The sequence below is a fragment of the Struthio camelus genome, chromosome 17, assembly GCF_040807025.1.
Source record: "Struthio camelus isolate bStrCam1 chromosome 17, bStrCam1.hap1, whole genome shotgun sequence".
Classification (NCBI taxonomy): Eukaryota; Metazoa; Chordata; class Aves; order Struthioniformes; family Struthionidae; genus Struthio; species Struthio camelus.
The window spans coordinates 10,756,390-10,770,407 of record NC_090958.1 but is presented as its reverse complement, the minus strand read 5'-3'; the positions used below and the strand labels follow the sequence as shown (position 1 = coordinate 10,770,407).

Below are 14,018 nucleotides of genomic sequence, written 5' to 3'. Positions count from 1 at the left end.
TATTGGTCCACATGGGCATTTCCAATATTGTCCACATACGTTTCTAGTACATCACATCACTTAACATCCAACATGGAAACGCGGGAGAGCCTTTAAACTACAAAGAACACAACCAAGGAGACAGCGAAGGTAGGACAGACAGATAGCAGATGCCTGATGTAGTGACTCACATTTTACCTGACTATGTAATTTATGTCATATACAATTTAAAATAAAAGGAGACATAAGACTGCAGAATCTGAAGAGACTTCATGTGTGAACGTATTACAGCAAGAATAAGCTCGGTGTGGCAAGCAGGTTTAGACTAGTTCCCACACTGAAGAAATAGCCAGGAGACAATACAAAAGGCCGAAAGCAAAGTGACTCGCCAGGGAAGTGATCTTAAAAAATAATTGTAATGCACACTGAAGCAGTCAAAGGCAAGGCCTGCTCTCTTTTGTGTGTTCACACAGCTCCAGGCACCAGGGGTCTGCAAGGAAAAATGAAACAGTCACTGGAGCACAGACCACATCTGTGGCTTTGCCACACAGAAAGTAGAAGGAAGACGTTAAGTCCTCGGAGCCTCTTTCCCCGCAAGCTGACTTAGTGGATCTTTTTTTCTCTTGGTTCTGCACTGAAAACTTCCAGAGGTCAGTGGGACGGGCTCGCACCCCGTGGCCAGTCTCCAGGAGCTAGCACTCATGATCCTGTGGTTTATTTGCGCAGACTGCTGTTCCCAGCTCCCGGTTGCCTCTGCCAGAAGTCATTCTGGGAGAACACACGAGCAGCCGGGGTGGGGTCCAGCAGAGACAGGCCATCCCAGCTCCACACACACGCCCTGGACACACTTGATAACAGCTTCATAACAAATAGGGCACTCCCTGAGTTCCCAGGGAAAGCAAAGAGCTAAGCGGAGCAGAACAGAGCTGGCAGGGGAAGGACCTCGGCTTCCCTGCTTTTCAGGTCAGAGCAGCCACACGGTACAGCTACAGCCATGGCAGGCAGAGAGGGGTCAGCCACCACGCAACTTCTGTCTCCCTGTCCACTAACTTCAGGGCAAAGATTTCGGTCTTGGCAGAGGCTCTTACTGCTATTAGCCAGTGTAACTGCAGAAACGCAGCCCAGACTTAAGAGGTGAGTGAAAAGCTGTAGTTAAAACTTCTACAAGGGCTTCCCACCTCTCACTGACTTAGGACTACACTCGCTCCAGGGTCACATCCCCCTGTGCAGCAAGCGCAGACTCCAGAGGCAGTGGGAACCACAGCCTGAGACCCTCCAGCCCACCGTGCTTCTCCTGTGCTTGCTCTGAGCCTCCCTCAGCCCTCCCTGCCGTGGCACAGCCTCAGGCTGATGCAATCAAAGCTGCCCAGCTGCATCCAGAGAGGTTTCTGCCATTCGAGCATCCCTGCACTGTGCTATCCTGCATGGCACAGCTACACCCCTCCTCTAGAACAGCACTTCAGCCTCCGCTTCTATTTTTTTGACCTCAGGAGTGGACAGTTATACTAAAGCCAGTGAAACTAAACAATTCTCCTCCCCGTCTTGGCATTACACCCTTGCAGATGCTTGTGCAAGGTTTTACTTCCTCTGCAGCTCCCCTCAGCCAACACTTAGCCAGGCTTTGCTCAGCAGCAAAGTGGTCCCTGTGGCCCTCCAGCCTGCTCTTCTCCCGGGGCCCTCTAGCACGTGGCTGCTGTGACGGAGCTCAGGTGTAACAGCCTCACGGGCAGGAGCTGGACACAACAGATCGAGGGAAGGGACAGCAGCCTACAGCTGAATATTAGCAAATCATTGTAGATTTCAACTAAAGCACTGGAAATAAACTCACATGAGAGAGGGAATTAAGGATACTAATCCATCAGCCCTCAAAACATAAAGGACTCTTGCTTGAGGTGGGAGCAATAGAAGATCCCTTTCCTTTTCCACAGCCCAGCCACCACTGGTAGCATTGCATACACAAATTCCCCCTCTGAGCACACTCAGTACCACCTTCCACTCCTCCCTGTTTCTAGGGGAGCAAGCTGTGGATGAACAGCAGCACGCATACCGATGAGGAGCACATGTTCTGGGATCTCATCCCAGCTTGTCTGATGCATCACACAATTCCAGCTCCTGAACACCACTGTGGGAACACAATGACTGCACACCTCTTCACAGCTTCAGGGACAACTCTTGGGGAGAAAAGGAATGTGTAACGGCAGACAAATGTTATTCCCTGTGCTTTGAGGCTAACCACACTGTAGACATACACATGCACACACACAGACAAAAGCCAGCCCATGTGGGAATCATTCCAGCATGCGATGAAACAACTTGCATATGCTTCGCAAAATTCTGAAGTCACACAATATATTAGAGATGCCACATGTTTGTTTCATGAGTATTAGGGGATTAATCTCTGTGGTTTCACCATCCTAGGGAAATCTCAGCCTTGGGCAGAAAGGTAAAATCCTAGTCTTGGTTAGGCAAGAAAGCCGTGCGGGTAAGCAAAGAAGGTGCTCTCCAGTTCATACTCTGCTATCCAGAAAAGAGCAACACAAGAGTCAATTGAACTGGGAGGAAGAGATAAGAAGAGAGAAACCCTCTTGGCTTAGCTAAGAGATTTCCCAGCAAGAAGCGCTGGAAGCATTAAAGATGGGGAGAACTTTCCAGGCTTGGATATAGCACATGCAGGCTTTTCTTGGCAGCTGCTGCAGCATGACATAAGAGCCATCGCTACAGGTAACGGGGTGTCCCAAAACTGCTGGAGAAACCCTTTGGACCAAACATTTAAACCTAATTTGGCAAAGCCCTAAAGATGCACAGCAAGGAACCAACCTGACCTGGCAGAGCAAGCAAATAGCAGGCTGAATGTAGAATCTCTCTTGAATTTCCTGGATGTCCATCTCACTAGGTATTTAATGGACGGCAACTTAGACTGAAGCAGAGGTCAGGCAATAGGGAATCTAGAAGACACTGAATTCCACCAGTTGTTTCTCTCGCTAAGCTAGCTTTCACAGCTCAAGCACCCTCTGTCCAAAGGAAGAAAAAAAAATACAGTCACAACCCCATTACATTTATTGCTAGAACAATTAAATGAAGAATGGCATCAGTGTGAAGCCGATATAACTTCTGACAGTTTAAAGAGGTTGAAAGAGATTCCTTGACCTTGGCGACTAAAAGCATCCAGAGACTCATTTTCTCCTTCATTTGGATGACAGTAACGTTTTCACCTCTGCAATTGTGATCCGTCTTTTGTAATACCCCAGCAGGCTGCAACCCAACAGTTGAGTAACAGCGTCACAAGCATCTCTTCAGGTTAAACCAGGCTTGCTCCTACTTTGTTGACATCAGCAGGGATCAGGCCACATCATCTACAGCACTTACACATTTGGCTAATGTGCCTAAAATGGCCCTGCACAATTCACCCAGGAGCAGCAGAATTTGTGGACACGCACAAGTAGCTGAGCAGTTTCTGGAAGTTCAAGGTACAAAGATCCCTGTGCAGGAAGCACCTACTTCTCCTTTACTTAAACTGCAGATTGTGACTTGCTGAACCCGTCCTCTGCCCTGTACTGATGACCATTTTAACCATTTGGAGCATAAATAATTGAAGAGAGAAAACAGCAGCAGCAAGAGGCAGATTCTGTGCCCAGCTCTCCAGCAACTCTGTTTCACCAAGCAGCCCATGTGCTGCTCTCCTTTTACAGCCCTTTTCCCAGAAGCCAAGAGAAAAAAGAAGAAGAAAAAAACCCAGAACAAAAAATGTCAAAGTGCCCAGGATAGACTTCCCTCCCCAGCCCAGAAGAGCCCATCTGTGCGACACAGGGGCCTCCTGCAGTAGGACTGTTTAGACAGATGTGCAGCAGAAGGACACATAGGGCCGAGCCTCTTGACCTGCTGCAGCCGCACCCAGCTCCTGAAATGCTGCTGAGCACTGAGCTCTTGCCTGTTTCCAAAAGGCATGTCTGTGGCCCTCCAAATGGGCCAAAAAGGAAGGGGGAAAATACATTCAGCAAGCTCCATAAGGCTTTTTACAAAGAAACAAAAGCTTTGACTCCTGTGCTACAGCTGGCCAAGATACCCTGGGACAACAGAAAAACAAGCAGAGATATGTGCTGCTTTAAGAGTGTTTCCAGTATTTACGTCCTGATTCTGTGACTAATTCACTACCCTTCTCCGGCAGGCAGGCCTTGGTGGCCAAAAGGCAAGACCAGGACTGGAGACATTGAGATGAGGAGCCAGAGTGTAGCAGCCTCATTCCCAGAGCAGTCCATGACCCAAGGAAAGATTATCCAGCTGGTGAGATATCCCACTCACCAGCTGCAAATACAACTTGGCTTTCTGCTAGGGAAAGAAACCTCACCACGACCACCCCAAAGCTTGAACTGATACAGAATAGGATAGATTGTGCACACCAACACAGATCCATATTGCCACTCCCAATGACTCAAAGAATCATGACTACAAAATCATAGGTCAAACCCTGAGACAATTAAAAAAGAAAGTCAGTGGTTTCCTGTTTGCCTTCTGGATTCCCAGTTTTTCTCTGCAAGCATAGGCACAAGAAAGCAGAACTTTCCCCAAATCATAAGATTACTAGAACTGTTACTTTAAGGAAAACACCTGCTTCGGTGAATGATGGCAATGCTACAAACATATAACACGGGTATGAATCCTACAAGCTGCCGCGACACAGACTTAGAGGGGATTCTTTAAAGGGACTCTATAAAGACCAAGATCTGCCCAGGAGCATGCTGCTGCACAAGGAGACTTACTCCTCACACACTACTTTTCATCACATACTTCACAAAGCCCAGCTGATCAATTTTCACCACACACGTGTCTACATGGAAATTGAGGGTCATGTTAAGGTCACCCTCAACCAGCTCGAGACACGTGAATCACCACTCCTCCCTCCTCTTAATCTGCTCTTTGCCATGAGTAGCTTCCTGCACCCGAGTGGTCCACAGTGTGTCAAAGACAACAGCTAGAAACATCCCAGGCTCCTCTGCTCTATGCAATTCATAACTTTTTTTAAGGGTTTACATGTTTCTTGTCAACCCATCCAGGTTTGTCTCTTCATAAGCACAGCAGAGAAAAGAGGGAGGAAGAAGGGTCAGCACACAGTAGAGAACTGAGAGATTTCCATTAGCCAAAGTCCTCTGGTTGGTGAGACTAGGGTTGAAGGTTAACCTGAAAATGATGCTCTGTGTGGGTATGGTTGCCATTTTAGTTGGGGGACATCTCTGCTCTTGTGATATCTACTGTTCCAGGAACAATGAAAATCTCTGCTTCTTTCTTTTTTCTAAGAAGCAAGCAAAGAAGCTGGGATATAAAGTCTGAAGTTATAAAACCCAGAGTCTCAACAACTGAGATACAAATGCAATGAATTCAGGAGTTCTCAATGCCCAGACTTGCATTGAAACCATTCCTCCAGCCAAACTACCTTTTGCACAGCATCTTCTCTAAACATGGTACCTCACATATGTTTTTCTAACAGGCAGACCACTTCAAAACATGCTGAAGGAGAGAAAAGGACCAAGCTGAATGCAAAAGGCACAGCCCTGTAATTTCAAACCCACTGAAAGAACTGGATCCACCAGATAGTCTCTGCTCCCACACCCAAACAGCTTTGCTAGTTGATGGGTGGAGAGATCAATTTGGGAAGGAGAGGTTCCCATCCTCCCAATTTCAAGAGAAATAATGACTTCAAAGAATATTGGAGACGGGGGGGGGCCTGAGAGAGCAGGGGCCAGCTCCAGAGACACCATGAGGAACATCCCAAACAAACACAAGCCAACACCATGAGCTGAGAAGCATGGTCTGCTGGAGCGTGCCAGGAGACTCCAGTTTAACTAGGTATTTGGGAGGTTTCACCTGCACTCCGCCCACAGCAACACCTCAGGCTTTGGTGGAGCATCCATCAGCTGCACTCGCCTTGTTTGGATCACAAGTCAGCACACTCTTTCTTGGTAGGTTTCCTTTACATAGTGCCTACTCTTCTGCGCATGGGACATTAGTCAGTGCTTCATTTGCCTGTCTGCCCAGCTTCACAGTAAGAACCCCTCTTAGCTAGCAGTCCAAAGGTCCAGGAATTTCTAGGAGAGAAACCATCTCTATTTGGGACGTGCTGAACAGATATCATGAGACCAAGGAGCTTGCTCTCACCAGACAACCTGCTGTAGAGCCTCAGACCAGAAACTGATTCTCCCAATCCAAGGTCCTAAACAACAACCCTTCCTCTTGGAGGGGCTGGATGCCCTGCACATGGAGACATCAAATCTCCCACTGATTTCACTGGTGCATGAATTCAGCCCCAAATACACGAATTAACAGATCATTCCTTAGAAATTAGAGAGGTGGACACTACTGTTATTTTCTGTTCATATACGGCAACAATTAGAGTCCTTCCCACAAACCAGAGTCCCCTTGCCCCAGACGATGCATCACCCTATGACTAGGGAAGATGAACTCACGTTCTTTGACACCACATTGTTACATTTTTTGGACTCAAATCAAAAAAAAATTTTACTGAAGGCTACTTTATTTATATGTGATCTATTGTACTCAGAAGCACACTTCATAACTATTTATACAAATTAGCTTTCATGATAAATTGTTTTTAAATGGTTCAGGCAAAACTTGCAGCTTTAGAAAGTCTTTTAAATTAATACCTGCTGCCAGGTGTGAGTAGATTTGGACAAGGCTGCACAAGAAGAAAATCCCTCCTCTCAAAGGACACTGAATAAGGATACTTGAGTTTTTATACGTTCACTCTCATTTCAGCAGATTGCTTTATATTCACAGCTTGATTCCCCTCCACCATTCACAAATAACATAGCTGGCACAAACTCATAATTAACTGTGCTCTGTCATACAAGACCCGTTCTATACTTTCAGCATAAAATACCTGGATGTATATGCATATACCTATGCGTTGGAGAACAGACCTTCTTTGCCCAGAAGAATGCTATGCTGTGCTACAGACAAACTCCCTGGGGCAGGGACTCCAGCCACTCTCTTCTCTACAGCGCAGCATGGGCCTGTAGGGCCTGTAGGAGTTATGGTGATATCTACAATAAATTGCTCTGATCTCTTGCCTCACTTATTCCCCTCAAGAGCAAAAAAAAAGAACCCTATACTGAACTTGCTTCCCTTTTTGTTTAAAAACAAGAAATTAAAGAAGAGCATGGGTTCTTTGGGGTCACAAATCTCTTCCCAAGCTCACAGCTTAGACTGACTCAGATTTCAGACTGCATTCTGGAGTGTTTCCCTCCAGAAATAAAGCAAGAACTGAAATAACAGCAGTATGCTAGCACATAACTACAAAATACTTGCAGAACTCTACTAGCTTGGGAAAAACGCATCTGACAACCCCATTATCCTATTACCATTAGATTTACTTTGTTCCCTTCTCATCACTGCAATCAGCAGCACACAGAAATGCGCAAGTGTCTTTTCACAGGGCTCAAGTCTGCATTATACAGAAAATCCCGTTTCTTGCAGTGGCCAGTGGAACACCCAAGCTGCTGCAAAACACATTTGCTTTTCTGTGGTCCAGAAAGGCTATGCAGTACCACCGCACAGTAGGTAAGGTGTCTGGTGTGTAGGGAATTACACCCCAAATAGAGAAAGACTAGACCCAATGGCAAGTGCAAGCCAGGCTGGCAATGGGCGCGCTTCTTCCTGCTGCCAGAACCCCCTGCACCGCCCTGCTGTGTTACCATCACCTCCGCCCCTGCGAGACAGAAAAGCTCTTGGCAGCCCCTCTGCAGCAGGGGCTGCTGGCATCACGATGACGGTGCTGAGGAACACATGGACCCTGCTGCTTACCCCTCACCTAGGCATTCAAGCGTAGCAGAGAAGGAAGTCCTCTTCCTGCAAAACACCCTAAATCCCTCCAAATACCAAATGGTGAACCAAAAAAACCTGCTGATGTCATCTGATTACATCACTCCCCCCATCTCTCCAGGACTCAAAGGCATGTCTCCAAAGAGCTATTTGCTTTGCAAAGCAAAACAGATGTTCCCAGATGCCCAGACGCTGCCAGCCTGAGAGGCGGTGGCCGGTCACCCCGACACGGGGGCTGCGCTGCGGGACGGGTCTGCGCCTGCGGTGCGGAGGGAAGCGGGAGAGACGGAGAGACGTGCTCCTAATACTGAAACGCCTTTCAGCCCCTCCGCTGCCTTCCTGCAATCGAGCCTCCTCCACACACCCAAAGGCAGAAGGGGGGGAGGGAAAAAAAAAAAAAAAAAAAAAAGGAAACCCAACCCCATACGCAGGGAGATAGATAAAGCCAGCAAAATGCCCGTTTCCCGGATGACTCCGGAGAGAAAGGCCGGCCCGCCGAGGCAGGGCTGAGCGGCCGCTGTGCCAGGTAGCAGGACACCGCCCAGCTGCCGCATCCCCGCGGGGAAAGGGCCGGCGGAGGCAGCGCACCTACCTGCTTCTCTTCTGCGGGGCAGGTCCGCGTCCGCGGGGCGGCGGCAGGAGAGGGCGGGATGCCCGCGGCAGGAGCCGGCAGCGGAGAGAAAACAAGAGAGGAGAGGGCGTGAGGGATGCGCGGGGCGCGGGGCGGCGCGGGGCAGCCACGCGTCCCGCCGGCTCACCTGGGTTGACCAGCTTGCTTTTGTACCGCATGCCCGTGCTCATGGTGGCGCCGGCGGCTCTGCCTGCCCGCCCGGGAGAGCGCGGCGCGGTGCGCTGGGCTGCGCGGCGCCCGCCGACAATAGCGCCGTGCGCGCCGAGGGGCCGCCCAGCCGCGGGGCCGCCGCCGCCGCCGGGGCCGCCGCCGCCGCCGCCAATCCCGGCGAGCCCGCCCCGCCCCGCCCCGCCGCCAGCGGCGCGGCACGGCACGGCACGGCGCGGCGCGGCATTGTAAAGCACAGCATGGCATGGCATGGCATGATCTGGCACAGCACAGCATGACATGGCACGATCTGGCACAGCATGACATTATAGAGCAAGGCACAGCTTGGCATGGCATGATCTGGCACAGCACAGCGCAACACAGCATGGCATGATCTGGCACAGCACAGCATGGCATGATCTGGCACAGCTTGGCATGGCAAGATCCGGCACAGCACAGCGCAACATGGCATGGCATGATCTGGCACAGCACAGCGCAACACAGCATGGCATGATCTGGCACAGCACGGCATGGCATGATCTGGCACAGCTTGGCATGGCAAGATCCGGCACAGCACAGCGCAACATGGCATGGCATGATCCGGCACAGCACGGCATTATAGAGCAAGGCACAGCTTGGCATGGCATGATCTGGCACAGCACGGCACGGCACTATAGAGCATGGCACAGCATGGCATGGCGTGATCTGGCACAGCACGGCACAATCCGACACAGCTCGGCATTATAGAGCACGGCCCAGCATGGCATGATCTGACATGACACAGCACAGTACAGCACGGCACAGCCTTTTAGAGCACAGCACAGCACAGCATGACATTATAGAGCACAGCATGGCATGGCATGATCCAGCGTGGTGCAGCACAGCACTGTAAAGCATGGCACAACGCAGCATTGTAGAGCACGGCACAGCATGCATGGCATGATCCAGCAAGACACGGTGCAGCATGGTCTTAGAAAGCATGGCACAGCATGCACGGCATGCCCGCATGGCAGATCCAGCTGGCACCGCTCCGCACCCGTGGCCGGAGGAGTGACTGTGCAAATGCTGCTCCCGCAGGAGCCTGGAGTCTCTCCTTGCCCCTGTGCTAGCTTCCCCTGCACCCAAGGCACCTGACCCAGCCTCTCGCCTGCCTCAGGGTCCACACCACGGCCAAGCCGCGTTTTATCTATGCAAATAATCCCAGTGGAGTAACTGCAAACCATGCACGGGTACAAAGGTGCGGAGACTCAAATACTACAGTCTGAAGCACTCCTTTACTCTCCAACAGAAACACAGCCACTTTAAAAAAAAATCAACTGGACCAAATAGTAAAAGCTTCCAGATTTAGCATCTCAAAATATAGTGGGAAGCTCTGAATCATACTGCAAATGTACTGTGCAAAACAGGAATGCGTTGTTTCCATTAAATATCCCCTCTTAAGATGGTTTCTAAGTTATTTTAGATAAAAGCTGTCAGTATGATGTTTTAAGGAGAGGCAGGAGCGAGCCCAAAATGAATTTTAAACCCTACAAAAGCAGTACTAGCAAATGATTTAAGAGCAGCTCATAGAAATCACATCTCAATAGCAATGGTAAAAAGCGGCATCTGAAGCCTCAGGAAACCCAGCTCCTTTCATTGACTTTGACAGTACTTTTTTGGAGAGGGTGACAGGGAAGATGATCGCTTCTACATTTCAAAGACGGGTAAATAATCACATTTGAATCTCTTTTGAACACAGGATAACATAAGCATGAAATGGCAATGGCTGCAACAACTGCAGGGCTTATCCCCTATCTTGGAACAAAACCACCACCGATGCCATAGTACTAGCTTTTCAAATTCTTACAGTCATCACAGCACTTATCCTGTCATCTCTTCCACCTTCTCATTTAAAATATCGCTCACATCAAAACAGAGAGACGCTTCCAAGATCGGAGGTTGGCAATCCCAGGCATGTATGTTTTAAGAACCTATTAAGCCATCGTAAGTTCTTTTTTTACCCATTGATTCAAAGCATTGGGGGGGGGGGGGGAAGGTAATTGTTATCATATTTGCTTGTTTTTAAATGTGAGACAGCCACAGACCATTAGAGACTCCACACCACAATTTAAGGCCCTAACAATCCAATCAGCCTTTCATGAGTTGTTTTATAGTCTGCCACAGCATTTTAAATCTAAGGATGATTGAATGGACTGTAGTCACCCACTTAATCCTGCCAAGCAGAGTCACTAGAATAGTTACGTGTGGACTCTTTGTCCCAGTGCTTCTGCCTGGGAAAGGCCTGGGTGGAATTCACAGCTTCGGCAGTCCTGACACAGGGAGGAACGAAATGCAAGGTGAGAAATTAGGATCCAGACAGAGCCCTCTCTTCAGGGACATTCACAGCAGCAAAGACTAGCTTAACAAATATACATTCCCCCCCATAAGCTGTGAAGTCTTCTAACAAGACTTACTAAAAGTAAGTTCAAATGCAACTGAGAAATAACATAAGACATCAAAGAATAGACAGAATGCATAGAAATTAAGCCTAGTTTAAAAGGAAAGCACTCAAATGGGTATCAGCAGTATTGTAACACCTTCTTGGACAATCACGCAAACAGGTCTCAGGTTCTGAGCCAAAATGCTCCAAATGGAACTCAAGAGCAGAAGGAGGCAGCGACTATCAATTGCTGATCAGCATCTGCTTGGGAAAACATGTTCAATGCAACTTCCCACACAAGAACTGTGGCAGTGATTTTAGATGCCTTCCTTTGGGAAAAAAAAGGAAAGCTCTATTTTTAATAAAAGTGAATACTAGATGCTTTTGAAAGCCTGCTTCCCCACTGTCCTAATTTCCTTTGGAAGATGAACCATTCATGTTACCTTTGCACAGAGAACTAATGTGGAATGCAACTGAAATGTCTTGGTTTCTCAGGAATGGTGCAGCTCTCCTGACTCTCACAAGCATATCCTTTTAAGATAGTTGCAAAACATGACACAAAATTTTGAAGGAAAAAAGTGTGCATCATGGAATGCATCTTCCTCAACTCATGAGAAAAAAGTTTACATTTAAATCTCTCCCACCTTGGCCCCCTCAGCAGACGTGTCTGTAATTCAAATCTTCATAAATATCTGAAGACACTTTATATGAATACAAACCAGTCACCTCATTTCTTCTTTCAACTTCACTATAGCAGCCTCTGAGATTACAGTGTAATGTCCATTTTATGCATTTTAACTCCAAACACAAGCCAAATATGCATCCCTGTGAAGCAAACTGTTTGCTAATGCTATTCTGATTAAACAGAGTCATTGCCAGGCAACAGAATTAGGGCTAATCATTACATGAAAGATGTCCCAATTTAGTATAGAAGACAAAGTGTCTCAATCCCATATTTGCAAAATAATTTACATTTATATGTATGCACAAGATTACAAAAGCATGCAAAAGGTAGCCATACACTCAATTAATGACATAAAGGAAATAGCAACATTCATGATTTTGTAAACTAAGGTGTGTGATCAGATTTTTCAAGGTACTTGGACACGTAAAAGGTGTCAGTAGGCATCTAATGAACTTTGCCCAAAAAAAAGAAAAAAGAAAAAAGAAAAAGAAAAAAGGTAGATGCAAAGACTTGCTACCTAACTTCCAACTAAAGTGTTTTTAAAGTTGTTCTGAAATGACATCAAAGCAGTTTTTATTAGACATATTCTGGAAAAGGCCTTCATTCTCCAGTATAAATATTGTGTATCCTTTGGATATGTACTGTGCATGATGCAGCTATGACATTTCATGGGTTAGCTAAAAAACAAAATTCAAATTTTTCCATGTTCATACAATTTATTACAAAATCTCAATGAAAATTAGTGTTACGTATATAAAAAGTTCAGTACATGCCACCACTCTGCTGAGAGAAAAATGCCTGTGATAGAAATTCCTGCAAGCAATACTTGAGAACTGAAGACAAATCTTCAGAGGCATCCATGGAAGTTTTTGGCATGCATAGTGTTTACAATATTTTAAGGCACAATGATTTAGAAAATGCAGCTTCTTTGCATCACTGGTGAATCGTCAGTGCTTTGTACATTTTCTCATACATTACACATATATAAGTCACCAGAGATGAAGCTACAAAATAACCAAAGCACAGTAAAAATTATGAATAAACTAATGATGAGATACATAATGGCTTAAAATAGCAAATAAAAGGTATGATACTGTGCAAACACATACATTTACTGTAAACAGGCCACAAAATCTTTTAGTATTAATCACAAAACTGTTCAGAATAACCTAGCAGAAACATGATTAACTCCTTAAACCCATCACAATCACTAGTCCAAACAGTATACTATATCAGTTTCTGTATCAAAAGGTATAGGAAGGATAGCAAAACCACATTTCTAAGTATGAAGACAGTGTTACCAAAAGAATCAAAAAGATACAGTATAACTTGATTAACATCGAATACATAAAATAAGCTGTTTTACAACACAATCTTCAGACTTGGTTTGTTTTAACGCAGGTCTTGGTCTGCAGCATCCAGCTTTTGCGTTTGAACGTTACCATTCGGTCAAAGAAAACAGAGCACCCATCCATTAGAGAACCGTATACTGCTGTGAATGAAAGTGGAAAACAAAGAGCATTAGAAAAGATAAACTCTCAACACTGTAAGAGTTTTCTGGGACATTTTGATCCACTCCTAGCAAAGTAGCATAATCCAGAGAACAGAGAATTTAAGTCGCACATTACAGGGACCTGCATTAGAACTAGAATCAACCCAGTAAGATGACGATAGTAGCAATTCCTTGATGCAGTTTGGCCCCAAATATTTATCACAAATGTCTAATAAGAACAGATAAATGAGAATCTATTTTTAGTTACATATTTTCTTAAGCACTCACACTCCCTTCAGTCTGTGAGAATATACAAACTGTGTTATGGCTCAGCTAAATGGTAACGCACACCAGAAACCCATCTCAGCCTGTTACGTTTTCTGGCGAGAAAAACTAAACTTAACATCGCTTCTCATCTAAGCAGGGCTAAAAGTAACCAAGCTCAATGTTATGCACATACTCTCTTGTAATACTGTTTAGACATAACAGGAAAACAAATAACTTCTTCCAAGCATTCACACAGCAGTATTCACATGGCAAAAAAAGAGAGATACTGTCCTATAATTTCAAAAATAGCCATCGATGGATGTTTCCATCTTGCCAACTGAAAAAGTTGCTATGTAGACACTGGAATTCCAGCTGTTTCTGAAAATCAGGCCCCCTCTTAGAAAGCTATGTCAAATTTGGAAGTCGGGAGACACCTCAAATTCTCCAGTCACAAAACTACATTCAGAAGAGGAAAAATTGCTAAATCTCAACATTCATCTGGATGGAACAAAAGAAACATCCTAGAAAACACTGTTGTGGCAAGTAAGCAACTCATCTGTAAAGT

General features: G+C 46.4%; 2 protein-coding genes across 20 annotated transcripts in view; both read right to left on the bottom strand.

The window, feature by feature from the left end:
• Window positions 1-8,747, bottom strand: part of SEPTIN5 (septin 5) — a 49,902-nt gene extending 41,155 nt beyond the window's left edge. Inside the window, exon 1 of one of the 3 annotated variants that reach the window (XM_068911594.1) lies at window positions 8,405-8,747. Coding sequence is in view for 2 of the 3 variants with exons in the window: in XM_009666743.2 (XP_009665038.1) it covers window positions 2,802-2,864 (63 nt within the window). In the remaining variant the exon portion in view is untranslated. Of the gene's footprint in view, window positions 1-2,801; window positions 2,880-8,404 lie in introns of those variants that run through there. The other 2 variants (XM_068911593.1, XM_009666743.2) reach the window with 2 other exon arrangements.
• A 3,217-nt stretch (window positions 8,748-11,964) lies between these two features.
• LOC104138862 (septin-2) overlaps window positions 11,965-14,018 on the bottom strand; it is a 45,775-nt gene continuing 43,721 nt past the window's right edge. For 10 of the 17 annotated variants that reach the window (XM_068911576.1, XM_068911586.1, XM_068911584.1 and 7 more), the window contains one exon: window positions 11,965-13,186. The gene's annotated coding sequence lies outside the window, so the exon portion shown is untranslated. The remainder of the gene's footprint in view (window positions 13,187-14,018) is intronic. The other 7 variants (XM_068911577.1, XM_068911590.1, XM_068911591.1 and 4 more) reach the window with 1 other exon arrangement.